Raw genomic sequence first — 25,304 nt, forward strand, 5'->3', positions numbered from 1 at the left:
CTGGGAAACCCCCGGGTGACTGCTAAACCCCGGTTGCCCGGGGTTTTCTAACAATGTTAATATGGCTTATATTGGAAACAAGAATTTTCATACGTCTGTTGGAGAGTAGGAGTGATAATCGAACCTGGGGAACGTCTTTTTCGGGGTTAGAGAGAGAGTTCTATATTTTTTTTTGTGATTTTTCAGGTATGACCAGCTGAAACTGAGAACTGAACTATTCAGATAAAATTTCCCTTTACAAGTTTTCTGGAATTTGGAGTGATTCACAGTGCTGATAGGTCAAAGTGGATGAGTTGGAGTCCACATAGTTTAGAATGTGAAGTGTGTCATAAACTATTTTTTAAAAAGAATACAAACCGGGAGTGCAGGGTCCAAGGGAGGTTTAAAGACCGGTGCGGATAGATTCCCCAAAAGAACTATTACTAAACACACCATTATCCTCGGGTCTAACGGGTTTCGAAAAGCACTAGTAACAAAAACGGAAGACACAAGCAAAGGCTCCCAATCATAGAAAGGAGAATTCCTTCAATAAGGACTTAATCTCATCACCCACCGAAGTGGCATGCTTCATCATCTGGTATTTTGCCTCTTGGCTGAAGCACCTAGTGCAACCAAGGGCTCCAACCCGCCCCCCCCCCCCCCCACTGTGAGGGAGGAGCTCAGGGATGTTTTAGATACTTCTAATATACAGGATCTACTCGAATCCAGCAGTTGTAAAGCACTAAAGTACTTGAGTGATGGGTGCAGTGCAGAAAATTCAACTAAAACTAACCATAGCGGTCATAGCTCTTGAAAGTCTGGGGTACCGACGGGTAGAGTGGTGCACTCCGTCCTGAGCTGTTGCCAGGTGAGGTGGGGCGTCTTACTCGTAATCAACAGGTTACCACCAGTATATCGTAATTCACCAAAAGTGAGACTACTGGTGCTGTAGGTTGTATTTGTTCTATATTACACCTTCAAGTGTTTTTTATTATTATTATTGTTTTCACTTTATCACTTTGAAACGCAGTAGCATTTGACATCGAGGTCCTGAGGAAGTCCACAACACCACTGAGGTCATACTGGCCGAAATATGTAGACCTGTTTATTGGACAGATGCAGTTAATATTTTTAAACTGAGCAAACACAAGGCGATGACGGACGGAGTCCTGAAACTTTTCAAACACTCACCTCAGTCACAGATCTGGGTTGAATCCATCATCATTCTTTAGCTCACTTTGCCACCCCAGTTCAGACACAGCTATATGCAAATCAGTCTTGATCCTGTGCCTCATGGGAACAGTCCAGCCCGAACTGCCAAGCCATGTCTTCTGTGGACCAGAAACCAGCATCCTGGGACCGGTTTCGGGCTCACAGCCCTCTTCAGCCAGGCTAGCTTGAATCCAGTGGCAAAGTGAGCTAGGGACCCACATCTGGGCATACCCTGCCAACTTTGGGCGAACAAAGGAAACCCAAGGAGATGACGGACGGAGTGCTGAAACTTTTCAAACACTCACCCCCAGTCAAAGATCTGGGTTGAATCCATCATCATTCTTTAGCTCACTTTGCCACCCCAGTTCAGACCCAGCTATATGCAAATCAGTCTTCACCCTGTGCCTCATGGGAACAGTCCAGTCCGAACTGCCAAGCCATGTCTTCCCTGGACATGTTCCCATGAGGCATAGGGTAAAGACTGATTTGCATATAGCTGTGTTTCTTTTCCAAAATGTCTTTATTCATCATCTTTTCTTAAAATCACAGCATACAAGTAGTAGCCAACGCGTTTCGTCCATCTGGAACTTCTTCAGGGCTCAATATGCAAGTGGTCGTCTCACATATTCTTCATTTTGTGATATATAACAAAGTAATATGGTGTTTAGGTTTGTGGAGTACAGTTGCTAAAACCAGACGCCACGCTGTTACTTTAGTGGAGCAACTGTACACCACATAACCTAAATACCATATTCCTTTGTTATATATCACAACATGAAGAATATGCGAGATGACCACTTGCATATTGAGCCCTGAAGAAGTCACAGGTGGACGAAACGCGTTGGCTACTGCTCGTATGCTGTGTAATATTAAATAAAGAGGATGAATAAAGACTTTTTGGAAGACGAAACGACTTTCACATTTGTTCATTGAGATGACCATGCCTTACAATTCTGAATTGTGCATTAGGGACTAAAAATGTGTACAAGAAAAAATTGACTTTTGAGTTGCGTTCTAAACCACTTTTTTGGATGTTAGTGTTGGGAAGCGATTCCCTTATAGAGGTGTAGGAGGGTCACCTCTTTGGTCTGTTGCACCACAGTGCATGCCAATTTGTCACTCCTTATACTCTGTGTTCACGAGTGCAGATCTTGTGTGCCTTGACCCTTCTTCTTGTTGGATAACGTTTAAAAGGACAGCTGAGATAGCTAAAACATTAAGAACATTTCATCCAGCACTACACAATCTTAATAATTTTTGTAAAATTCAATTTTCTAATTCCACAGGTAAATATTGTAGGACGGATAAAAACATACTTGAGAGAAGTAACTTTTCATACTCCAGGCATATTTCTTTATCATTCTTGAAACCAGACCCTGTTTTGGTTTGATGATTGTCCCTGGGATGCATTAAAGTTGGTGTAATGGCACCGCCTTCTCCTAGATTTCTGGGTATACTTATTCCGCATTTTCTTAGATATTTCAGTTTAATGACCCAAAAAGGACTTTTGTCAATGGTAAACCAGTTCAGTAACAAAGACTGCATTCAATTATAGTTTTTGATTTTAAAGCAAATTCCGGACCTTGCTGAAATAGATTAATGCAGCCCCCATACCTCTTTCCAGAGCGGCTGTTTAACAAGGCCCAGCTCCCAATAACCTTCAGTCCACCATGTGGAGGCCCTGTATGTCAAACCCACAATTATGTTAACTCTCTGGGCAAGTTCTCTGGGCAAGTTTCGATGGGCTATAATGAAAAGGCTTCTTATAGTATTTAGGTTTGATTTGACTGGAAATCTGTCTGCTTGACTGTTTTGCTATCTTAAAAATCTACTTCGAGTTGGCTTTGGCCCAACCCAGAGGCAGTTCTCTCTCATCTTGATGTTTATGGCTGTTTGATGTATCCTGTTTCCTAATTTGGAGTGCTTTCATTGAAATGTACGAGGGACTATTTTATCTCATTATTACACTGAATAATCGCACATTATTTATCTCATAAACGCACATAGAAATTTGTGTTTTTTGGTTTGTTTTGTTTTTGATTTGCTTTTTCACTGCAGCAGGGTTTTTAATGGCTTAGTCTGGAATTATGTGCAAGACACAGACCGTAAAGATGCTTAAAACAAAACAAGCCCCGCAACATCCAGTAGGTCTGGATTTAATGTGGTAACGTATTGGACTACAGCCCAGCCCATAGGCAGTTGCATACATTGGCACGTAAAAGTCAGACCAATTGGGTTTGCCCATGCTTGTGTGAAAGAATTTGACTCTCTTCTTCAGTTGTATGCGTTTACCAGGTTGGTAAGCCATCAAATAAAAGCAAAATGACAACCTGTTTTGAAATCTGCTTGCTATTGTCCACACATCTCCAGCTTATTGTTGATGAGCATTCCAGAGTCATTTCACTACTTCATTAGCTTGTGCTTTGTAGAAGAATCCATCAATGTTGCTATAACGTGATTTGTGTAGTGTGGCACTCGTTGTACTCTCATTGGTGTGCTTCATCCAGTGCTTATTTTGTAAAAGAATGAGGGCTGGGGTCCAAAACTTTGTTCAGAAGCCCATACTGGTTCTATCAGAGGTCTTAGTGACAACTACCACAGTGTCATAATCTTGATTCCACCTCATGCCTCTTTAATCCACAAGCTAGGTCCTTTCTGATCCTTTATCTCACTCTTGCAGGTTCTTTCCCTTCTCTGCTTTCTCTCTCTGTCATTGTTTGCGTGTCTTTCTATTCTCCCAACCCCTCCGCTTTACTCCTCATATCATATTATTTCACTTAATCTTCCCAACCCCACTACGCTCCTCATGTTTTGTAGAATGTCTTCCATTTCAGTTAAATAACATAGGTTAGCCTTTGTAAAAATCCACTTGTACTTTAATACCAAAAATATTTTCAGTTTACTACTGCTGTTTGGTCACTACTTGCACAGTTTTGTTACATCATGGTGGCATTGTGTCAGACATTGCTTAGTTGATGTATAACGAGAATCTAGCTAGCCATTGTTGTCATTCTGTGTTCTTAATAATGGAGGAAAGTGTGACAATTGATTAATCTGTCAAAAGTAGTTGTATGACTAGTTAGTCACAGGTGACGACACAGCAAAATTCTTCACCACATCTTCATAGAAAACAGAAGTGTACATCATGACCTATGCAAATTTAAAAAGCAACGTGAGGTGTGACTGTAATTCTTTTCATATCAATTAATATTGGTTGGGTTAAAACTCCTAACCTAGCAATTTTTGGGTCTCGCTGAGTCAGCGCATGCACTGTCTCTTCGATACATTTAGTAAGTGGCTTTTAAAGGTGCCACCAGAGGCTTTTGCTGGCCTCGAGCTTGCGTTCACACGCGCGTGCACGCGCGCAGCCGCCATGTGTGTTTCTGTCAAGGCACATTAAGCCTTGCGTGCCTCTTTCCGCCTTGTTTTATTTACTTTTTGCGTGCGCACACAACTCCCGGTTGCGGCCGAAATTCTTGCTCGCGATGACACTTCTCGCCCTTTCCTTGCTGTTTTCTGTGCATTGCTCATTCTTTCATTACTTGTCACTTTTATGTGCATTTCTCAGTCTTTCTTTGCTACTTCACTGTGCATTACTCCTTTCTTCTTTGTTGCTTTTCTGTGCGTTTCTCATTCTCTTTCTGCCACTTTCATGTGCTCAATTCATTATTCCGCAATCTTTCTTTGCTGCTTTTTGAACTTTTACACTGATTCTGTGCCGATCTGCTAGGCATCTGCCACTCCTTCTCATTCATTCTTTGCTGATCTTCTGTTCTTTTGCCTTTCATTCTTTAACATTTTTCACTGCCCTTTTCACTCAATCCTTGCTGCTTTTGGCATCTTTTAGTCTCGGCTCTTCTCTTCGAGTTTCAAACTTAATTGCTTTCTTAACTCCTCTTCCTTTTTTTCACTCTTTTGCTCTTCTTCCTGCCCTTTTTCCTGAATTTGCAACCTTCCCTGCTACCTCTCCCATGCTGCACTCCCTTCTCTGTTCCTGCCAGTTACTTAGCCCAACCCATTTCCCCAGAGACCCTGCTCCTAATTCATGTCCGCCGCAGCTTGGATGCACAGCCCGTTTACACCCCTTCCTGCCCAGCGCCAGACCCCTTGCTTTCACTCCCATCACTGCTACGTCTCTGCTTCCCTCTCCTCACCTTGAACCTTGAATGCACCTTCCAGTGCTGCTACTACGCCTCGGTAGTCGACTGCGAAGGTGCCTTCCCATGTTCCACCCAACACTTTTCCTGCACCTTCACACCACCCTAACATGCACTGCACACAACACTCACCTCGGCCACGCACACCTACACACCTCTCTCCACCCCTCCCTGTTCTGCCTTCTCCTCAACACCTCCCTCAATAAATACGCTACTGAAATATGGGACCTGCTGCACGACAACACATTGAAACAACTCTTCCTCACAGAAACCTGCCTGATTCTATTGACATTACCACACCTATTCCCCAGGCACAAGGTTATAAGACAGGACAGAATTAACACACCCAGCAGAGGACATGTCATCGTTTTCAAAGAGATCATCAAGTGTTCCACTGCCTCAGCTAGCACCAGCAGCACCATTAATCCGTGCAAACGTTTTTATTCTCAACTGTTGCAGCACATCAAATGAAGTTTTTGTGTGCTGTATTCTCACTGAAGAAGGAAACTTGAAAACATGGCACTCCGATTGAAAAACTTGTGTTTCAATTCTTCATTGAACCTTCTTGGCCTAAAAGGCAGAGCTTCGGTCTAATAATCTGAAGGTTGTGAGTTCGAACCTCTTAGTGGGCATGTGTTTTGCGATATAAGTGTTTGCATTTTGATAATTCTCCAGGCACCTATTTTAGGGTATACTTAACATTCTGTCTTTTCCCAGATTCGTTTTGTATCAGGACGTAGTAAATTAAACATAAGCACTTAATACATTGGCAGCTGCATTTATTGGCTGTAGTTTAGATCCTTCTACATTTTCTTTTTGACAATGCATTGCAAATTATTAAGAAGGTACAGTATGGTGCTGGTTTTAATTGGCAAGTTGTGCACGCTATACCTTAATTATTGAGCACAGCTGTTTGCTCTAAATCGGTGGGCATCCTGGTTGAGTGGCGGGATGCAATAATTGAGTGAGGTTAATCGGGCATTGGATCATCGACTAAAGAGTAAGTGGAGCATGGAACCAGTCGTATCAGCCACAGGAAAGCCTGTCCTCACCCCTGAAACTCTCTCAAGTACCCAGAGCCCAGCCCGCACCCTGATTTAGCCGCACACTCGAATGCCCACTTGCTAAGAGCAGCTGGTAAAAGTGACTGTAATGTACGGTGACCACCTCGCTCCAGAGACACTATTAGCACTCCCGGACTTTTGTGTGATAGCCTAATGTATTATGGGTATTGTAGTATTGTTAATCTTTCACTGACCTAATTACACAAACACACCTAAAATTCATTGGTTTGTAGGTGAATAGTTCAGGACTGGAGTGACCTACAGTGCGGTAGCCACCCTAGTAGTAGTGTACTTTTCATCCTCCGCCTAAGCACATTTCTTAATCTGCTCCATTATTCTAAATGTTGCATGCTGAATGTGTGTATTGTGCCAAAATGGCTTCTTTTGTCATCTTCAATGCAAGATGGTGCACGCTCTGAAATCCGTATAAGTGCACTCTCTTAATGCTTTATTTTAATAAATATATTTAGGGTGATCACGAACCTCTAGTGCAGTGTGGACACTTTCTCCAGTCCTTGTCTTCTCTCTCTGTATGTCGAACCTCTCTTTCAATAATCCTCAGTGCCCCTCAGCACTTACCTCTCATGACCTCAACTTGCCACCCCTCTCTGATTTTTATCTCTATCTCTATCTCATTCCCCACCTCTCATACACTATCTAGACTCTCAATTTACATCACCTATTGGCCTTCTAGGTCTCTCTTTTTATTGATGTCCTCTTTCCCTCGACTGTCCCATTATTTTATTTTTTTCTCTACAATGCTCTCCCTACCTCTTCCACTCCATCTATCACTCCCTTTGCTTTCATCTCTCTTCCTATCTCCTTCACTGTTTCCGTTCACTCTCTCTGCTTCCAATGTCTCGCTCACTCTCTCTGCTTCCAATGTCTCGCTCATTTAATACATCTGTCTTACCTCTGTCTCTCCCTATTTCACCATTCTCTACTTCTCCCTCGCACTTCCTCTGTATTAGCCTCATCTCTCTACCTCATCTGCACCTCTTTTTCTCTACTTCTCATATCTTTCTATTTTTCATCCCACCGGCTCTACCTGCCTCGCTACTTTGTGCTTCACCTTTCTAATGGTGCTATCTCATTATAACTCACCTCTCTTCCTATCTTTTTTCTCTCTAGACCTTGCCCCTCGGGTTGGCACCTTTCTTAGCAGCCTACATTTAAAACTGCATGCCAGGCCTCTAAAAAGAAGCATTGGCATAGCCAATAGGTCTCGCCTTTGGGACCTTTTTATACGTTTTTAGCCATGCAACAGTTGATGTTATTGCACCAAGGATATTGTGCTGCATAACTAAATACTTATAAGGTCCCAAAAGCGAGACCCATTGGCTATGTCAATGCTTGTTGTTATTTTAATCAGTTGGGTTGTTCATGTTTAATGATATTTTTGCCCTTTCTTTTCTTATCAGACAGTTGAAGTTTTCTGCTATATTTTTATATATACATTTCTATTTAAAAAAAAATAAATTATAATATGTGTTTTGTTCTGCTGCATGAGTTGTATGCAGCAGATCATTAGTTTAACAATTTACTACGAATTCTCTAGACTTTCTTGTTCTAGAAAGTGGACAATTGAGGTGTGGTAAAGGTCCACAGATTTGCTTTTTCTTGTCCCATCCTATTTAGCTATTGACTAATATTGAACTGTATTTTTAGTTTAACAATTGGAAATAGACGACCTACGACAGTATCAATTAATTTATTGTAAAAGTACCCATGTTAGCTTTTAACACGTCAAAGTTGAATCCTAGTTTGTTTGGCAAAATAAATAAGAATTCAGTCTACTTTTCCCTTTGAAAACTGTTTAGCTGGGCTAATATGTCTGTCTTAAATAAAAACGACTGTACTATTTAAGTTAGGATTATTGAGAGGCATGTAGCACGATAGTCCCTGGCTCATGTACTGGAATTAAACTACTGTTAAAGATGCATCAAATTGAATACTGGAATACGGTCTTTTAACTGTTACATACCACTCCATTTGAAATGTGTGCAATGCCCTTTCACTTTGATGTTTTAAACGTGTTATGTAGTTGTTTTACTGTATACGCACTTCTTTCTCTTAGCCGCTGTGTCCTGGTACGAGGAGTTCCAACGGCTCTATGATACCATCCCATGCGTTAAAATCCAGACTTTGACAGAACACAGTGATCAGGTGCTCCACCTCAGCTTCGCACACAATGGGCTGCTCTTTGCGTCCTGCTCAAAGGACTGTACTGTCAAGGTAAGGATAGCCCTCTGAACCAACTATTGATTGGAGTAAAGCGAAAGAGGCATCACCATATCTGCAAAAAATGTTACTGCTTCCCTTAAATGAATGTGAAACCTAAATGTTAACAGCGAGTAGAAGATAATCATTGTTAGTATTCACATACAACAGTGATAAAAAGGTGTAGAATATTTGAAAAGCACCTTCTTACAAGTAATGTTCAGCCTCGTATGGAACAAGATGCCTTTACCCTAGTTGACACTTGAATTAATAAAAACCTAACCTTGTTTTGAAGCAGTGACTACAAACTGAGAATTGCGAACATAGCCTAAAGTCTTCCCCTTTCTGTTTCTGCGTCTCACGCCCCTTTTTCCAATGTAGATTCTTGAATGAGGCCTTGTCCAACATTTTTAGGTCTCGCCTGGCGACGCAGCGCGAAGCGCTGTCGCTAGTGAGATCTATTGTTGTCGACTTTCGTTTGGAAGTGGGACAGGAGATATGCACTTTCCACCCCCGGACAGCCCATGTGCACGCTCACGCCGTCTGTTCTCTGCTAATGCGCGCTCCCACCGCGCTCTCCTATACAGCCCGACGCCACATGGACACGCTCGCACCACTTGCGGGACGCAGCATTTGGTTTGCTTTAACATAAAAGCCGTCCCGAAGCTGCTCCGGCCTAAGCACATCCCTTAATTTAGGCCAATAAGCCACTGTTGGTTGATTTGGTGCTCCCGATAAGCACCGATACAAGACTATACAACATCACGTCATCGTAGCGGTCCAGACACTACCGCTCAACAACCGTTCAAATAGCCTCAAATCAGTCTCAACCACATCACCAATCTTAACGCACCCCATCTAATGGGCTCGAATGCCAACTCCTTCCTTCGACGTCTTCACTACCCACGTTGACCCCTGGCCCTTTACCACTGTCCAGCTTCCCCAGAGCGCGTTTGGGTGGTGACAAAGGATTGTTCACATACTCCACTATTTTATTTCTCCCCCGCGCGATACTCACTACGTCGTTCCAAAGCCTACCAGAGGGAGTCGCATAGGAAGGGAAGAACACGTGCCAGTGCTCCCGACTCATGGGGGATTAAGGACATCCCGAGCTGAGCGCGCGTGTTCATCAGAACAGGACCCCCGCCCCATACCAACCAGCGAGCCACCATTACTGTGCTCGGCCGATCTTCACATCTGCCCGGTACGCGCACACAGAATCACTCACCTGCCGGTCTCACCCAACTGCTCAAGCTGTATCTGGGTGAAATGTCTCGCAAGCCGGTCACTGCCCGTATAAAAGCATTTAACTTTCAGTTATCACGCATGCGTAGGATGGAAGTTGAGCTGAGAGACGTCGCGTACATAAGTAAATTCTACAGAAAACTGTGCGGGCACATTGAGAAAGTGAAACTGCATGAGGCTTAAAACGGCTGACGCGCGTGCGCAGTGAACAAAGTCTTACTCTGCACGTCTGGCGCATAGCAGTTTCCATTTGGTTCCCAGTACTTCTAATTCACTGTTTTCCAAACCAATGCTGTGCGTGTGTTCTACTGCGCTGAATTGACATGGCGTGGAAGAGGATTTTGAGACCCCAGTGTATGGTAGGTCGGTGTGTCTAGAGGGGTCTGTGATAGGTAGGTGAGTCTGTGGCATGCCGGTCAAGTCTCTGGGGGGGGGGGGGGGGGGGGGGGGGTGTGTGTGTGTGTGTGTGTGTGTGTGTGTCAGTCAGAGCCCTGGCTGTGCTAAGCTGTAGGTGTGTGTACAACCGTGTGTGTGCAAAATGTAGGTCTGTCTGCGTATGTGCAAGCATGAGTCGGTGTGTGCGCTTGCATGAGCGCGTCGGTGGGGGGTGGTGTGGGCTGCAAATTGCAGTTTGTGGGCATGGAATAACTCAGTAAAACATTGTATATTCATTGCTTTTAAAAATAAATAGCACATTACGCGCACATACTCTTCCCCCCCCCCCGCCCCCTTATGGCACTACACTCCTAGTGGGTCCTGGACCCCATGGTCACAATATCCTCTTCCTATACCAGATACAGTATAAAAGGATGTCATAAGTCTCTGGTAGGTTGGTGTGTCTGGATGCAGCTTGCTGTGCCCTCCGGGGCGTCTGTGTGTTTGAATGTGTTAGTTTGTGAGATCAGTTGTTGGGATGCGTTTGCGTGTGTGTGTACAACCATGAGTCTGTGTGTGTGCGCAAAATGTTGGTGTGTATGTGAGTGTCGTGTGTGCAATGCCTGGCTGTGCATGTGCTCGCCTGTGTGTGTGTGTGTGTGTGCGGGCAGCGTGTGAGAGCCCTGGCTGTGCTGAGCTGTAGGTGTGTCTATGTGTGTATGTGTGTGTGCAAAATGTAGGTATGTCAGTGTATGTGCAAGCATGAGTCAGTGTGTGTGAAGTTGTGGGTGCGTGCATGAGCGCGTCGGTGGGACGTGGTGTGGGCTAGAAATCGCAGTTTGTGGGCATGGATAAACTCAGTAAGACATTGTATATTCATTGCTTTTAAAAATAAATAGCACATTACGCGCACATACACCCCCCGCCCCCATGACGCCCTTATGGCACTACACTCCTAGTGGGTCCTGGACCCCATGGTCACAATATCCCCTTCCTATTCCAGATACAGTATAAAAGGATGTCATTTTAAATAAGGGAGGCCTATGGGCTTTTCATTTCATTAATAACAAGCATTTGCAATGCAATAGGTCTCACATTTACGCAAGTTTGAGCAATTGACATTATTAATGCCAATGCATTATATTTATGTTTTGTTTTTTAAAACCTAAATAAAAGGCATTTACAATGCCAATAGCTTGAACTCATGTAATGGTGAGACCTATTGTATTGCAAATGCTTGTTCTTTCATGTAACCTAGTAGGCTTAGTCTGCAATTTCTTTGCAGTTTTAAAATTACAATCTCAATGCATCTGCTTTTTTTACTCCTATCTTGAAACACAAGATAGTAGGTGAATTCATAGAAAAGCGAAAACATAGAAACCACCTTGGAGGAAACGAAATGCTGGAAAACCAATTTTAAGGAACAGCAGTTTTAAAGAAATACAAAACAATCAGAAATTAAAGGAAATCTTTTGCATTTTAAAAGGAAGATATTTTAAAGAAAATCCAACATTACATTCATATTGGGTAGAATTGAGGACTACTGTGGGGTTTTTGGGCTCAGGGTTGGATCATTCTTTAGGTAATGATGGGGGTTCTTGGAGGTCAGGAATAATTGGTGTTAGGGCATAGAATGGAGGTTTTAGGGTTCAGAGATGGGTGAAGTGCAGGGGTGGTAAGGGGTTTTTAGGGTTCACGGATGAGTGGTGTTTAGGTGTGTGAGGTGTTGGGGTTCAAGGATGGGTGTAGTGTATGGGTGTCAAGGTTTTGGGGTTAATGGATGGGCGGGGTTTAGGGCTTGTGAGGGTTTTTAAGGTTCAATTATGGGTAGCGGCTGGGGTGGCGAAGGATTTTAGGGTTCAGGATAGGGTGGAGTTTAGGGTGGTCAGGGTTTTTCAGCATTCAGGGATGGGTGGAGGTTAGATAGGGAAAAGGCATTTTAATGTTCGGGGATGAGTCATTTAGGGGGATGAGTTCTAATGGGTCATGGATGGCTGGTGTTTAAGGGCAGTGAGGTTTTTATATAATTTAAGGAAGGGTGGAGTTTGGGTGTACTGAGGTGTTTTAAGGGGTGTGGGATGGGTGGGGTATAGAACATTTTAAATGTAAACTTAGGACAAAGAAACGGGTAAATGGTGTGGCCCCACTAAGCAGCTGCAATTACATTTACAGGCCTTATGAACAAGAGCAAGTTGACCCATCCGCTGTTTTCTGGGGCTCTCATTGAGTAATTATCTGTGGGATTTTGTCTTGCAAGAAATATAAATTGCCCCTGCTGCCACTCATTAAGATGAAGTTGAATATTACCCAACAAACTGAAAAAGAAAAAATGATTAACTACGAAGGGTATAGGAATGTCTGTTCGTGGTCATTGTGAGATGAACACCCATTTTACCAATGTCAAATTTAGAAGCAAAGAAAGCATGGCTAGTGCAAGAGCTTTATCACTAGCCAGAGGAATTCACCCAGTTACCAGTCCCTTAGTTCTCATTTGACCAGGCAAACTGACCTGTGCTCTTGGGTAGTAATACCCATAGTTTTCCATCCATGGGACAGCGAGATAATGTCTACCTAAATCAATCACAAAGGAATGACTATCTTTGCACTGAAATGGAAATCCTACTTTGCTTTCTGGCTTTAACTCCCTGGGTGCTTACTCTTTGAATTGTGTAAAGACTTTACCGCCGCATAGGTAGGCATTTGGTGTTACTGATTTAGTCTATTCTAGATGGGTAACATGTTACCAAAGTAAGAGAAGGCAAAATACGTGGCAGTCAGAAAGTAGGTACAAAATTGAAGAATTCTGAGAAAAGTCCTATCCAGTTCTCACATTGGTCCGATTTATGAATTAACAAGCATTTTAATGGGTTTTCTTATGCTTCTTTCTATCAGATCTGGAACAATGACCGATCAGTCTCTCTGCGACACAGCTCAAACATGAAGCCTTATAACTGGAGCTACACCCAGTTCTCTCAGTTTAACTTGGATGACTCACTCCTGCTTGTTTCGGGGGTCTTCATAGGGCCCCACAATTCCTCCTCCGGGGAGATTGCTGTCATTAGTTTAGGTAAGGTGTGTGTGATTATTTTCCATTGCTGTTTGTTTTTATCTTTTATTTATGCAAAGCATAACAGGTTTGAATGAAAGCGTACAAGTACATCCTAAGAAGAGAAGAATGTTTTTACTCCAGTGGACCGGTTCAGAGCAAAAAAACACATAAACGTGAAGAACATGGGGTAGTTGGACATAGTGGTCACAGAGTCTGAAGATTTGCCCACCACTAACGACATCAAAGTAGGCAGGCAGTGTGTAGGAGATTACATTCCAGTTTGCTCTCTGCACATCTGCACCCAGGACACAATCAGACCAGAGACCAGTGTAAAATAGGAAAACGTAAAGCAAGATGCTTTGTCCATCTACTGGCCAAGGACCTGGAATGACATCACCGTATCAATTAGGACTGCCCCTATTTAGGAAAGAGAAAGACACACTTATTTAAAAAAACATTACATCATGGTGCACTAACCGTCCATGTTCACTCTTAGAAATCAGCTAACCCTCCATTCACATTTTGACTGTGTCTTTGCCATGCACCCTCTACAGCACTCTGATACCTTTCAGCTATGTTTTTGTTTATAATTACCACAAACGTAAATCTGCTTTGACATATCCAGTTGAATTAGATGTGAGCTTGATAAGAAAGCCTGAGCACCTTTGATAACAGCTGGGTCAGTAAGTACCCATTTCAGGCATGCTCATAAAGGGGCCCATTTTCTCAGAAATGTTTTGTTATGATTGGAAATGCAGACTGTTTTCTTCACTTCTGATAGGAAAGGCTAAGCTTTATTCCACCAAATTTTTACAGATATTTTATAGTTTAGTTGCCACCAACTGGTTTGTGGTAAGCATTCCAATACTGTATCTAAAGGAAAAATGTCATTGTAATCCACATCACCTAGTAGACCTGTATGTCAAGCAGAACTGATAAGTACGCTGCGTCTTTTATGTGTGACGTGATTTGCTTCCAAAAAATTTGAATTAAGTAACATTTGCTTCACATATGGTGCATTTTGCCTTTTTGGCCTTAGCCCCACCAGCATAGCTATGAACTCAATAGCAACATATGTAACTATTCAAGGATCTAATGCCACTGTGTGCACTTAATCAGTATAAATCTTCAAGATGTAACTACCCTGCACCAAATATTGGAACCCAATGTTTCTCATACTTCAGATAATAAGTCAGTTTTCCAAATAACTGACCTTATTTGAACCTGACACGTTTTCCAGATGTTTAAACAGGAACCTTATTAAGTATCCGATAAGTTAGTCATTTAATCTGTGTGAAAGGTCTCAATTCACTTTTCTGCAAAGAATTTGTAATCGATGCACAATTTCAAAACTATATGTCTCATAGACCCCCGAATTTTACACTACTTTGTTAAAATATATTTGGATATTTTCAGAGTACGGTATAGTTGACTAAGCATTTTTTTTGGGTGGAGTTTAATATAGGGCAAACTCTCCCAAAGGTGTCGGAGCGCTTTACAAGAGCACCTGTTTTGTTACAGACATTCATTTTTGTTAGGCACAGGGAGATTAAGGGCCGAATGTACGACGCGCAAAATAGCGACTTGCAAATTGCGAATCTTTTGCGACTCGCAATTTGCGAGGCGCTATTTTGCATGTACAACAGTGTTTTGACCACTGTTTGCGATTCCCAATGGGGTCGCAAATTGCAAGGCTCATTAATATTAATGAGCCTCTCGAAATTTACATGCCCATTAAGAATGACAGGCCCTCTCGGGTATGGCGGACTCAGCAGACTACCATGTCTGGGACTGCTTTCAAAGGAAGCAGTTTTGTTGTTGTTGTTTTTTGTTGTTGTTGTTAAATGTAGCCCGCATTAAAAAAATATATAATGAAACGTTTTCGCTTCATTTTTTTAAGGGCAGGCGGTGGTCTCTGGGACCACTGCCTGCTATTAAAAAATATTTTCCCACATACTCACAAAGGGGAAGGGATCCCCTGGGGACCCCTTCCCCTTTGCAAGTGGTTTACCATCTACTTGAAGTAGGTGGTAAACTGCGGGTGTTTTGCGGCCGCCAAAGATCAGTACATAGCATGTTGACTCGCTTTTAGCTAGGGACGCCCCTTCCTTATAGCAAGAGTCGCAAATGCTATTTTGCGCTGTCCGTGACTCAAAATAGCATTTGTACATGCTATTACCCTTTTTTGCAGCTGCAAACGGGAGAATCTCCCGTTTGCGACCGCAAAAAAAGGTCATACATCTGGCCCAAAGTGATTTGCCCAGAAACACAGGATGTCGAGTGTTCCTGCTGAGACTCAAAACCGGTTCCCCAGCTTCAAGGTCAATCACTCTAGCCGTTAGGCCACATCCTCTCCCCACTCTTTGACAAACTACCCACCTTTCTTGTCCTGAAAGAATGCTCTGAATCGGCAGGATAAAAACCTGCATTCCAAAACTGGAGTCTGTGGGGAATAAGTACATTAATATGTCTTTGTGCCTTTCTCCCAATATCTAAACACATTATGGGCCTACGTTAACTCACATTCGCATAGTTGTTTTTACTGTCTTGATGATGACCAAAGCAAGGAATGGAGAGAGTGAGTGAGAGAGAAAGAGATAGATAGTTCCCACTCTACACTGACACCATAAGAGGTATCTGTCTATATTGGAGTCTTTAGAATCCCATTGGCTCCTGATGTTAACTGATGTCAACAAAACATTCTTTGGCACTCTTTGTCATGTTTGCCTCTAAATGAAATAGAGGATTTATGTTAATCACCTCCCTATTAACAGAACGAGGAAAGTAACATAGTGCATGCTGTAACCTGGATAAAATATTTACCCTTGCGTAGGTAATTGTTTCCTACAATCCCTAGTAATAAAGCTTGCAATTTGAGAGCACTATTTGATAGTGATCTTTCATGTATCTTTACTAACACTCCCCCATATCCCAATTTAACATGGTATCTAAGTTCCCCTTACACCATCTATGCCTGCTAAATAACTTCTGCCGTTGCTTACTCTTAATAATTCTTTCATTGATCATGCCTCACCTTGACAACTGAAATAGCTTGTATACCAGTCTCCCGCCCGCTGCATGGTTGACCAATGAATTACCTCCCAAAGCCATTTGTTTGCTATCTCCCATAAGCTTAGTGTCTTCCATGAGATGTAACCCGACTAACAGACCAGTTAGATAAATGAGATTTTATGCTGGAAGTCTTTATGTTGATGCTCCTTCCTGTGGAATTTCATACAACTGCATCTGAGAGTTGAGAATAAACTTGCCTAATTCAGAAAATCATTTAAATTGAGTATTGTCTGGCATTTGGATACTATAATCCTGTTTCACATCTTCAGTTGGCCCTCTTAGCACTAGCTGCTGAGCCCAATGACAACATGCCCTTGTCACAGTGGTTTCTACAATTCTTTTCTTTTAAGACTTTCTTGATGTGTTTTATTGTGGTGGCCCCTAGCAACGTGCAATGTAGCCCTCTTCAAGAAGCTTGATATAAAGCTTATCTTAAGTGTGCATCTAGCTGTTGCATATACGAAAAGAAGTATGCATCCAATCAAGTGTTCTGATGAATAGGTATAAAAAAGAAAAATACACCATCAGAGTCGCAAATCAATATGCAGTAATGGAATATCTGGAAAAAAAACGTAGGGTCTTATTTCATGGGTGCTTTGAATTCTAAAAAGATGGTGCTGAAATCCTAAGGTTGTAGAAACGTGCTTCATGGTCTTCCAGATGTGGGTGGGGATGTTTTAAATAACAGATGAATCTCTTGCCCTCTTTCTCTTTGTTGTCCTCTTCCACTGCCCTCTCCGTCGCTGTCTTCTCCTTTTTTATTTTTTTATTTTAATCATCACTGTTGTGCTCATTCATGATGCCTGAGGTCTTGGAGGGAGGGGCTGGGGGCAAGACACAATCCAATGTGTTTGTAAATGCTTGTTTTCTGTGAGACCATGGATTCCTCAAAAATGTAACTCTGTGTAATAGTATTTTATGGGTGAGGAATACTTACCTAATGCTTGGGTGGCCCCTTGCCTGCAGGGATGGGGGTAAGAGGGCTTTTCCACACCTTCCTGATGTTTAGTAGGTGCGTCCTGTATGGGGATTGCCCTATTGCAGACCTAAACAGGCATCCAGTAGGAAGAGCTACCACTGGAAATGAGAGATTCTCCCCTTACTAGCAATGTGTAGGAGGCTGGCTTAGTATATGATGCTCACTTATGTATGTGTAGCACCCTGCACAAATCCAGACCACCCTTATGGTGGTTTTAGTAGTCTTAGACAACATTAGAAAGCTCTTGAAGTGGTATCTGTGGAGAACAGACTTCAGGCTTAGTCCAGAAAGAATGTAAAGCAGCAGTATTTGATCTAATGGTATGAGCTAAGTGAAAAAGAACCACACATTGTAGTTACATAAAAAATAAGTATTTATTATTATCACGCACCAACACATTGCAGTATCTCCTACCCAGAGATATAAACTCAATAGAATACGTAAGCAGCACAAATACACAGTTGTCTCCAGGGGGAGGCCAAACCATAAACTAAAATAGTGGAATGCGAACCACCACTTAAGTCAAGAACGGACCCAGAAGACGTAGAAGAGTTGGGACCCAAGGAACCAATCAAGGTGAGTATCTAGGAACCCCGTGGAGGCCATGTGCAGAGTGGGAACACTACTGTATGCTTAATAATATTCAATGGCTAAGTAGCGGTTGCAATTTTTTAAAGAAGGACCCTTCTCAGAGGACCCTGAAGAAACCCTGTGAAAGATGGATGGATGGTTAGAGAGTCGCCCCACCCGTGGATACCCTAGGAACCGGGAAACCTACACCAGGGAAGCCTAGTGCATAGGTGTGAAGTGACGTCGGAAACCGCTGTAAACCACAATGGAGGACTTCAGAAAAGAAGCTGCTGGAGAAAAAGGTGAAAGAGTCCGATGGAATCCAAAGGTGGATTCAAGATGAGGGGTACCTGCAAGAAGAGTGGACAGATTCTATGCCACTCGGGAGTGACCAGGGGGCACGGAAGATGAATGGCCACTGATGTCGAGGATAAAGGAGAGTTGACGGTGCTCTTGAAGTTGCAGCTGTACAGACCAGGCATCGCAGAGGAAGACCAGGCGCGGGGCACAAGCTGTTCCACGTCGGTTGTCGAGAGCCAAAAGGTCAGTGTCCGGCAGGGGCACCAACAAGCCTATGCAGCGGCAAACAACATAGGCGTCAAAGGTGCAGTGTCTGGACCAGCAAGGTCCAAGTGACTCACCCAGAGCAGGTAAGTCAGAGCAGGCCCGAGCAAGCAGGGGAGCACACTGGAGCCAAATAAGTCCCTCAAGAGGACCCACGGACGGAAGCCACAGGATTCGCAAGAGGACCGCGAGCAGCTCACCAAAGGATGAAGGCCCACAGTGCAAAGGATGCTGTGCAGGTGAAGATCTTGGCTGCAGGAGATGCTGGAGCTTCTTGGAGCCCGAAGGTCTCTCGAGGAGAGAGTCAACAAGCCTTGGCAATGGCAAGTTGACACTGTGCACAGGGGTTCTGTTCCAGCGGTTCTGACGAGGGATACTGGTTTAAACTCCGAGAGCAGACAGTTCAGGCTTCGAGTGAGTTGCAGAACCACCACCTGTGTTGCTGAGCCTTTCGGGGTCCATGTGAGCTCAGGATCAGCAGTCCAGTCAGCTTTGTTTCAGTGCCTGCAGATGCAGGGGAGTGACTCCTTCACCCCAAGGGAGATTCCTTTGAGTGTCTTGGATGTCCACAGGCCTTGTGAAGAACCAGTATGGAGCACAGATGTTGCAGAAGACTTGCAGGATGACAAGACTAGGAGCAGCAGGAGTCTTTCCAGTTGCAGTCTCAGTTCCCAAAGCGAAGTCCAGGGTGCCGAGACGGTTGAGGTAGAATCTAGTGACCCACCCACAGGTAAGCCCTTAAGTACCCTTTAAAACGGGTTGGGACGATTCAGGGGTCCCTCCCAGAGGAGGAGCTGGACAGTGGACAGGATACTCCCACGCCCTTTGTCCGCTTTCGCTCAAGAGCGAGAGCTAACGGCTCCCTGAACTGGTTTCACCTGGTGTATGCAAGGAGGGCACCAAATGTGCCCTTTAACGCAGTCTAGTGGCGCCGGCAAGTGCCCCACCCTGTCCTAATACACTAAGTACTGTCTTGGAGGTGGTCCTGTCGAGCTTGGCTCAGCAGCAGAAGTGCAGAATCATATCTCTGGTTGGCAGCAGCCATAATTTGCTGTGCAGGTCTGGAAGACTGATACTGGTAGCGCTGAGGGCCTCCTGGAGCTTTACAGTGCATGGAATCATACCTCCCACACCATTTACGGTGTTTGGTATCAAACATATTGGAATACTCCCCCAAACATAACAGGGTTCGTTACAGCCAGTTTAGAGATAGCCATTGCGGAATGAGGCATGGCCACTCTATGCACCTTAATGGCTGATGCACTTACAACCCAAGAGAATGGACTCTGAAGGTTGTAGGGTTGTCCTGCTCATGCAGGGCCACCCTCCCACTTAGAACAGAGCACCCTGCCTTCAGGATTGAAAGGCCTGCCTTAGGGGTGACTTATAGGTGTTAAGTGCACTGACCTCCGATATAAGGAAACAAAACTGAGTTGGCATCTCTGGCCACAGGTCAGCCCCTGGTAAATGGTACCACAGGTACTCGGGGCACTGTGACCAGGGAAGACCTCTAAGGGCTGCAGCACTTATTGTGCCACCCTTAGAGGTCCTGTACCTTTAAACTCACACACACTGCCTTTGTAGACTGTGTGTTTTGGTGCGGAACAAACTGAAGAGTCAACATGGCACACAGCCCTGTGTGCTATGCCTACATCCCACTGCCCTGGCATAAGTCCGTCACCCCTCTAGCTGGGTGCACTATAAAAGTAGTGAGGGTACAGGTGCATGAGCCCTGTACCCCTACAATGTCTATGTCAATTCTTAGACATTGTAAGTGCAGTGCTGCCATTAAGAGAATATCTTGCTGGGAGCTTGTCATTACGTACTCCACAGCACCATATTGGCTACACTGAAAACTGGGAAGTTTGGTATTAAACTTCTCAGCACATTAAACCCACACTGATGCCAGTGTGGGATTTAATGAAAAATGCACACAGAGGGCATCTTGGAGATGCCCCCTGAAAAACTACCTACCACTAGTGTCCAGGCTGAGTGGCTGCTTTCAACTTTCACCACCAGACATGTTTCTGGACTCCTGGGTCAAGAGCCTGGTGCTGGTGTGCTGTACTGTTTGGAGCTTGCAGAGTAGATACTTGTTGATGCCGGCGTAGAGGGCGTTTCTGTAGTCCAGCCTGCTGGTGATGAGTGCGTGGGTGACTGTTTTCCTTGCCTCGGGGGGATCCATTTGAATGATCCATTTGAACGAAGGATGCGGAGGGTGTTAAAGCAGCTGGAGGTGATGGCGTTAACCTATCGATTCATTGAGAGGGAGGAGTCTAGTTTGATGCCGAGGTTCTTGGCGTGTTAATTTGAAGCAAACAGTGGTCCTCAATTTAAGGAATGAGGGGGATGAATATAGCACAGAATCGGAACTATATTTAGGAATGTCCAGCCGGACATCCAATTTAATTCTTCAATGAAAAAGATAACAATAATAAACAGCAAAACAAGGGTGGGACACAGTCCTGTATCCGTTGGGGGAAGAAAACAAATACAAAGCAGACAAACATTACAGGCAAGGCAAGCGAAGCTTAATTACGAAATCCAATGTTATAAGCTTTTTTTCTACAAACAGTGCACTTTTTTCCATAATAGACTAATGTGCATGCTGTCTAGATTGGGGTCGACGACGTTTCGATCCTATTACACGGATACAAGGATCATCATCAGGACGAGACAATGAACAAGCCTGGTGTTTAGAGAAATTGCCAGGGACTGTCGGCGTGGTCATGTGGCGTGGTCCATTGGGGGGGAGGGGGATGCCGAGGGCTGTGGGCCACCAGGAGTTGTCGCATGCCGAAGGGGTGGTTCCGAGGACGAGGACTTCCGTCTTCTCTAAGTTGAGTTTTAGGCAGCTCTTTCTCATCTAGGCTGCGACGTCCTAAGTTCCTTCCAGGAAGCTGAGTCTGGTGGTGGTGGGGTCCTTGGTGAGGGAGAGGATGAGCTGGGTGTTGTCTGCGTAGGAGACTATGCTGATGCCGTGCTGTCGGGCGAGGGAAGGCATGTAGATGTTCAAAAGGGTTGGGCTGAGTGATGATACCTGTGGGACTCCGCAGTTGATTTCCGTGGGTTTGGAGAGGAAGGGTGGCGTCTGATCCTTTGGCTCCTGCCAGTGAGGAACGTTCTGATTTTGTTTTAGAATGAAGGTCCTTTCGGTGGTTCTGATGGGTTGATGGTATTCTGTAATAGCGTCTTTGAAGGTGGTGTAGTTGTCGGGTGTCTTGCTATTTTGCCAGTTCTTCTCCAGGTGTCTGCAGTTGCGCCTGGTGTCTTGGAGGTCGGTGGTGAACAGGCGGCTTTACTGGGGCATTGCTTGTTGGGGTCCCACAGCGGGACGAGTTTGTCTGAGCATTTGGCGATCCAAGTGTGAAATTCCATGGCTGCGAGGTTGGCGTCTGTTGCAGCGGTGGGGGTGATGCCATTGAGGGTGGAGCCTAAGAAAACATTACGGATATATGATGTAATGCCCATGGAGGAACAGCAAATGTACTTGCCTAGCAGATGGACTGAGTTACATCTCACAACATTGTAGTCTTTCTACAGTGCTTGCAGAAAAAATGAAAACCCAATGGATGCAAAAAAATCTCTATAATAATGATGATAGGTAACATTTTATCTTGAAAATGCACATATCCACCGTAAGCAAAGAAAGCCCAAAGGCATGCGAGTAGGAACCTAAATCACAAAGTTTTAAATATGTTCTTCTTTTTGAGCTCCAGAGAGTAGAGAACACGTAGTATACATGCTGTTGTACTGGAGTCAAGAATAGGTGTGGCTATGGCTGTAGATGGTAGGACTAAGGTTAAGTTAGAGCTTCTCTTGCAAAAAAAGAACTCCAATATTCTTCTTTAACCAGAGATGCAAATGACCATTCCATATCAAACCTTATTCCAAAATGTGCATCTCTAACTGGTGGGGATAGTCATCCAGCTCATAGCCAAAATAATGGACCACACAGGGTATTGTGGCTTCTGAAAACTGATCCCAACGGTGATGATTTCCACAATATGTTGCTAGATTGTTATTCTGCCTAGAATTGTAGGAGGATTGAGGTACAAATGATTACATATATAAACGGAAACTACAGGGATGGATGAATTTGGGAAGTGTCTCGACAAAAACATTGTACAAGCTGATGCTCATCGGCACCCCTATTTGCTGCCACAGGAAAGGTGTTGAGATTCTAAGTTGAAGGTGGTGAACAGAACATTGTTCTTTGAATTGTTGAGAAGAAAGCGTGCCAAGATCGCACAGTACCCACTACTATTATCTTGTTTATTAATGATTGATGGGTGTCAACGACTACCAAAAGCTCTAATATTATCAGTTGTGATATTCTCATCCCCTCTAATTCTCAAATCATTGAGCACTGCAACCAGAATGTATACCATGCAGTGGGGGAACAAAAGCTGACCTAAAAACCATGCAAATGGATAATGGACTCGAATATTCCAAAAAGGAGTCCCTCCTGCATACTTTGGCATTTTGGAGGCGGTTGGAATAACGGCTATGGGTTGCGTTGGGCCAGAAATTGAGAGTCTGATGGCTACTAGAAGATGCCTAAGAGGAGTGATTTAAATTAATTACTTAAGTTGCCTTTTTGTGTTTTGGTTTAATAAAGAAAGGAACATCTTATTTGGAGCAGTTAGCTGAGCAGCCTATTGTGAGGTTTCTTAGAGCATTGAAAGCACACCCAGGCCCCTTTCATCTAAGGAAGTAGTAAGGTGAGCCTTCAGCACCCCGTGGAGGGCTCATCCTCTAACACTGATGCTTCTCTCTACAGAGAAGCCTATCATTTATGAAGTGTAGCCACATCTGCCACCCAATTCCACCCTATTTCTGTGCACATACGTAAATGTATCCTTTGAGGGGAAACTGCATGAGGAGTTTGACGGTCTATACTGAGAGGTGTAAAGGGAGGTCATCCCCTGCTCCACAGAGGTTCCCTGGCCGTGCCTAGTATCATTAGAATTGCATACCTTGCGTTCTGTCCTATAAAATTCCATCTCATTGTCACCTGTAAATGCACGTTCACTTCTATCCCCTTCTTTGTTTCTATTCCCTCCTGCTGTTCCCTGCTCCTGCCACACATCCACTGCAGCTTCCACTCTCTATAGATGCACATAATACGCTCTCTATCAAGTGACATATTCATGCTTTGTTCAAGATTTCTCTATCCACAAGCTTCCTTCTTTCCATCTTATTCTTGGAACAGTTCGGGTAAAGGCCTGTGTATACCAAATACATCTCTTTAAATAAAGTTGGGTATATAACCCCCCGCATTCCATCTATTTTGCAAATTGATATTGCCTTGTATTGTGTTTAGAGTAGTGATGGTTAAATGTATAAATATTGCTCTCAAAGGTTGGCAGAGGTGTCAAATTTCTCACTTAGCATAGTTTTTTAAGCTTGCCAACTCCCACCACCTCACTTGTGTGAAAAGTTCCCTTTGTGGGGAAATAAATCAGCAAACTTTAATAAAAAAAATAATCTTCAAACAATTGTAGAGAAACTGTTCAACGCTACAACCACAAATCTGGAAGCTCAATTCGCGAAGGCAGTTCCTTGTAGTAAAGAATGGTCCTCAGCATGGATAGCTTCATTAGATTCTCATGCCACGTACTTTATATGTGGGAATTGAGTGCAGGTGGGGATGGGCTGGCCGTGGTAGAGACTTTGTCAGGGCAGTTTAGGTTTTGAACCCATTGCAATGGGAGCATAAAATGATTACCACCGGTTTGGTTCTCTGGGAACCTTGATTGACACTCGGTGCAAATTGACACAGGCATTTGGCCTGACATAAAGAAACCATTTATGGAGAATCATTTAAACAGTAGGACTCTGTATTACTTCCCCACTCTCTTGAAAAAGGGCTGTACCTAAAGTACTGCCACAATGTCAACTGTAAATTCTGCTGATATATTGGGTCTTCAAAGGGATTGATTTAAAGTTTCAGCCGTTTCATCAGTGATCTTTTAAATCTGTGTCTGTTCAGGGTCTTTTTACGAACATGTCCTCTGAAAAGGGCCCTGCCATAATTCTTCTGGCAAGGACACCATATGCTGGGCACAAAGCCAGTCTGTGGCTATATTAATTTACGATTCTCTATTCCTAAGGCTAGCTGACAGACTGAGCTAGTCTCACCAGGAGAACATACTTTATTGGGTAGCTTCAGGTACTTTTTCTTTTAAAATTCATCCACATTCCTCCCCATGAGACCTCTTAGATGGACAGGAACCTATCCAGAGGCCATCACAACCTCTAAAAGGTATTCTACTTGCTACTATATAGTGCTAAAACAGAAACTTTATGGTAAGTCTCACATAAACCGAAAAAAGGAAAGGTGTATGTATACAAAGTTTCTTCATCAACTTTTGTGCTCATCAATACAATTTATTCATTAGCTACTGCAGTCCTGTGGGTGTCCCCCAGTGTTTAGCCTTTTATTTTCAAATTATTAGCAATTCTCATGTAAGCCTTAACTATTTTGTTCTAAACAGTATATCCAGGCCTTTGTATGCCATATGTTGGTTATTGTAAAGGTACTCCGGGTTAGTGGTTTTTCCCAGAGGGACCCGAGAAAACAGTCACAAAATGGCAAAATTGTGTTCCACTTAGAATGATGAACTGAAGGATGCTGCTTCTGTACCAGTGAGACTGTTAATAATGACTTGCTCTAAATTAAGGTTGGGCATTTTACTCCTGGGGTCAGGCAGACTATAGACCGCATATACATTTTACGCTGACAAAATACCAAGGGGAGAGCCAGTTTCTAATGCAAAGTGAAGATTTTAGGTGCTGCATCATATGATTGAAGT

General features: G+C 43.7%; 1 protein-coding gene across 4 annotated transcripts in view; it reads left to right on the forward strand.

Moving 5' to 3' along the window:
• Positions 1-25,304, forward strand: part of FBXW5 (F-box and WD repeat domain containing 5) — a 178,494-nt gene that overhangs the window by 23,216 nt on the left and 129,974 nt on the right. For all 4 annotated transcript variants that reach the window (XM_085610905.1, XM_085610897.1, XM_085610913.1 and 1 more), the window contains 2 exons: positions 8,490-8,647; positions 13,145-13,319. In XM_085610905.1, the coding sequence (XP_085467031.1) occupies positions 8,490-8,647; positions 13,145-13,319 (333 nt within the window). The remainder of the gene's footprint in view (positions 1-8,489; positions 8,648-13,144; positions 13,320-25,304) is intronic.

Source organism: Triturus cristatus, chromosome 1_2 (assembly GCF_964204655.1).
Source record: "Triturus cristatus chromosome 1_2, aTriCri1.1, whole genome shotgun sequence".
In the NCBI taxonomy this organism is placed as follows: Eukaryota; Metazoa; Chordata; class Amphibia; order Caudata; family Salamandridae; genus Triturus; species Triturus cristatus.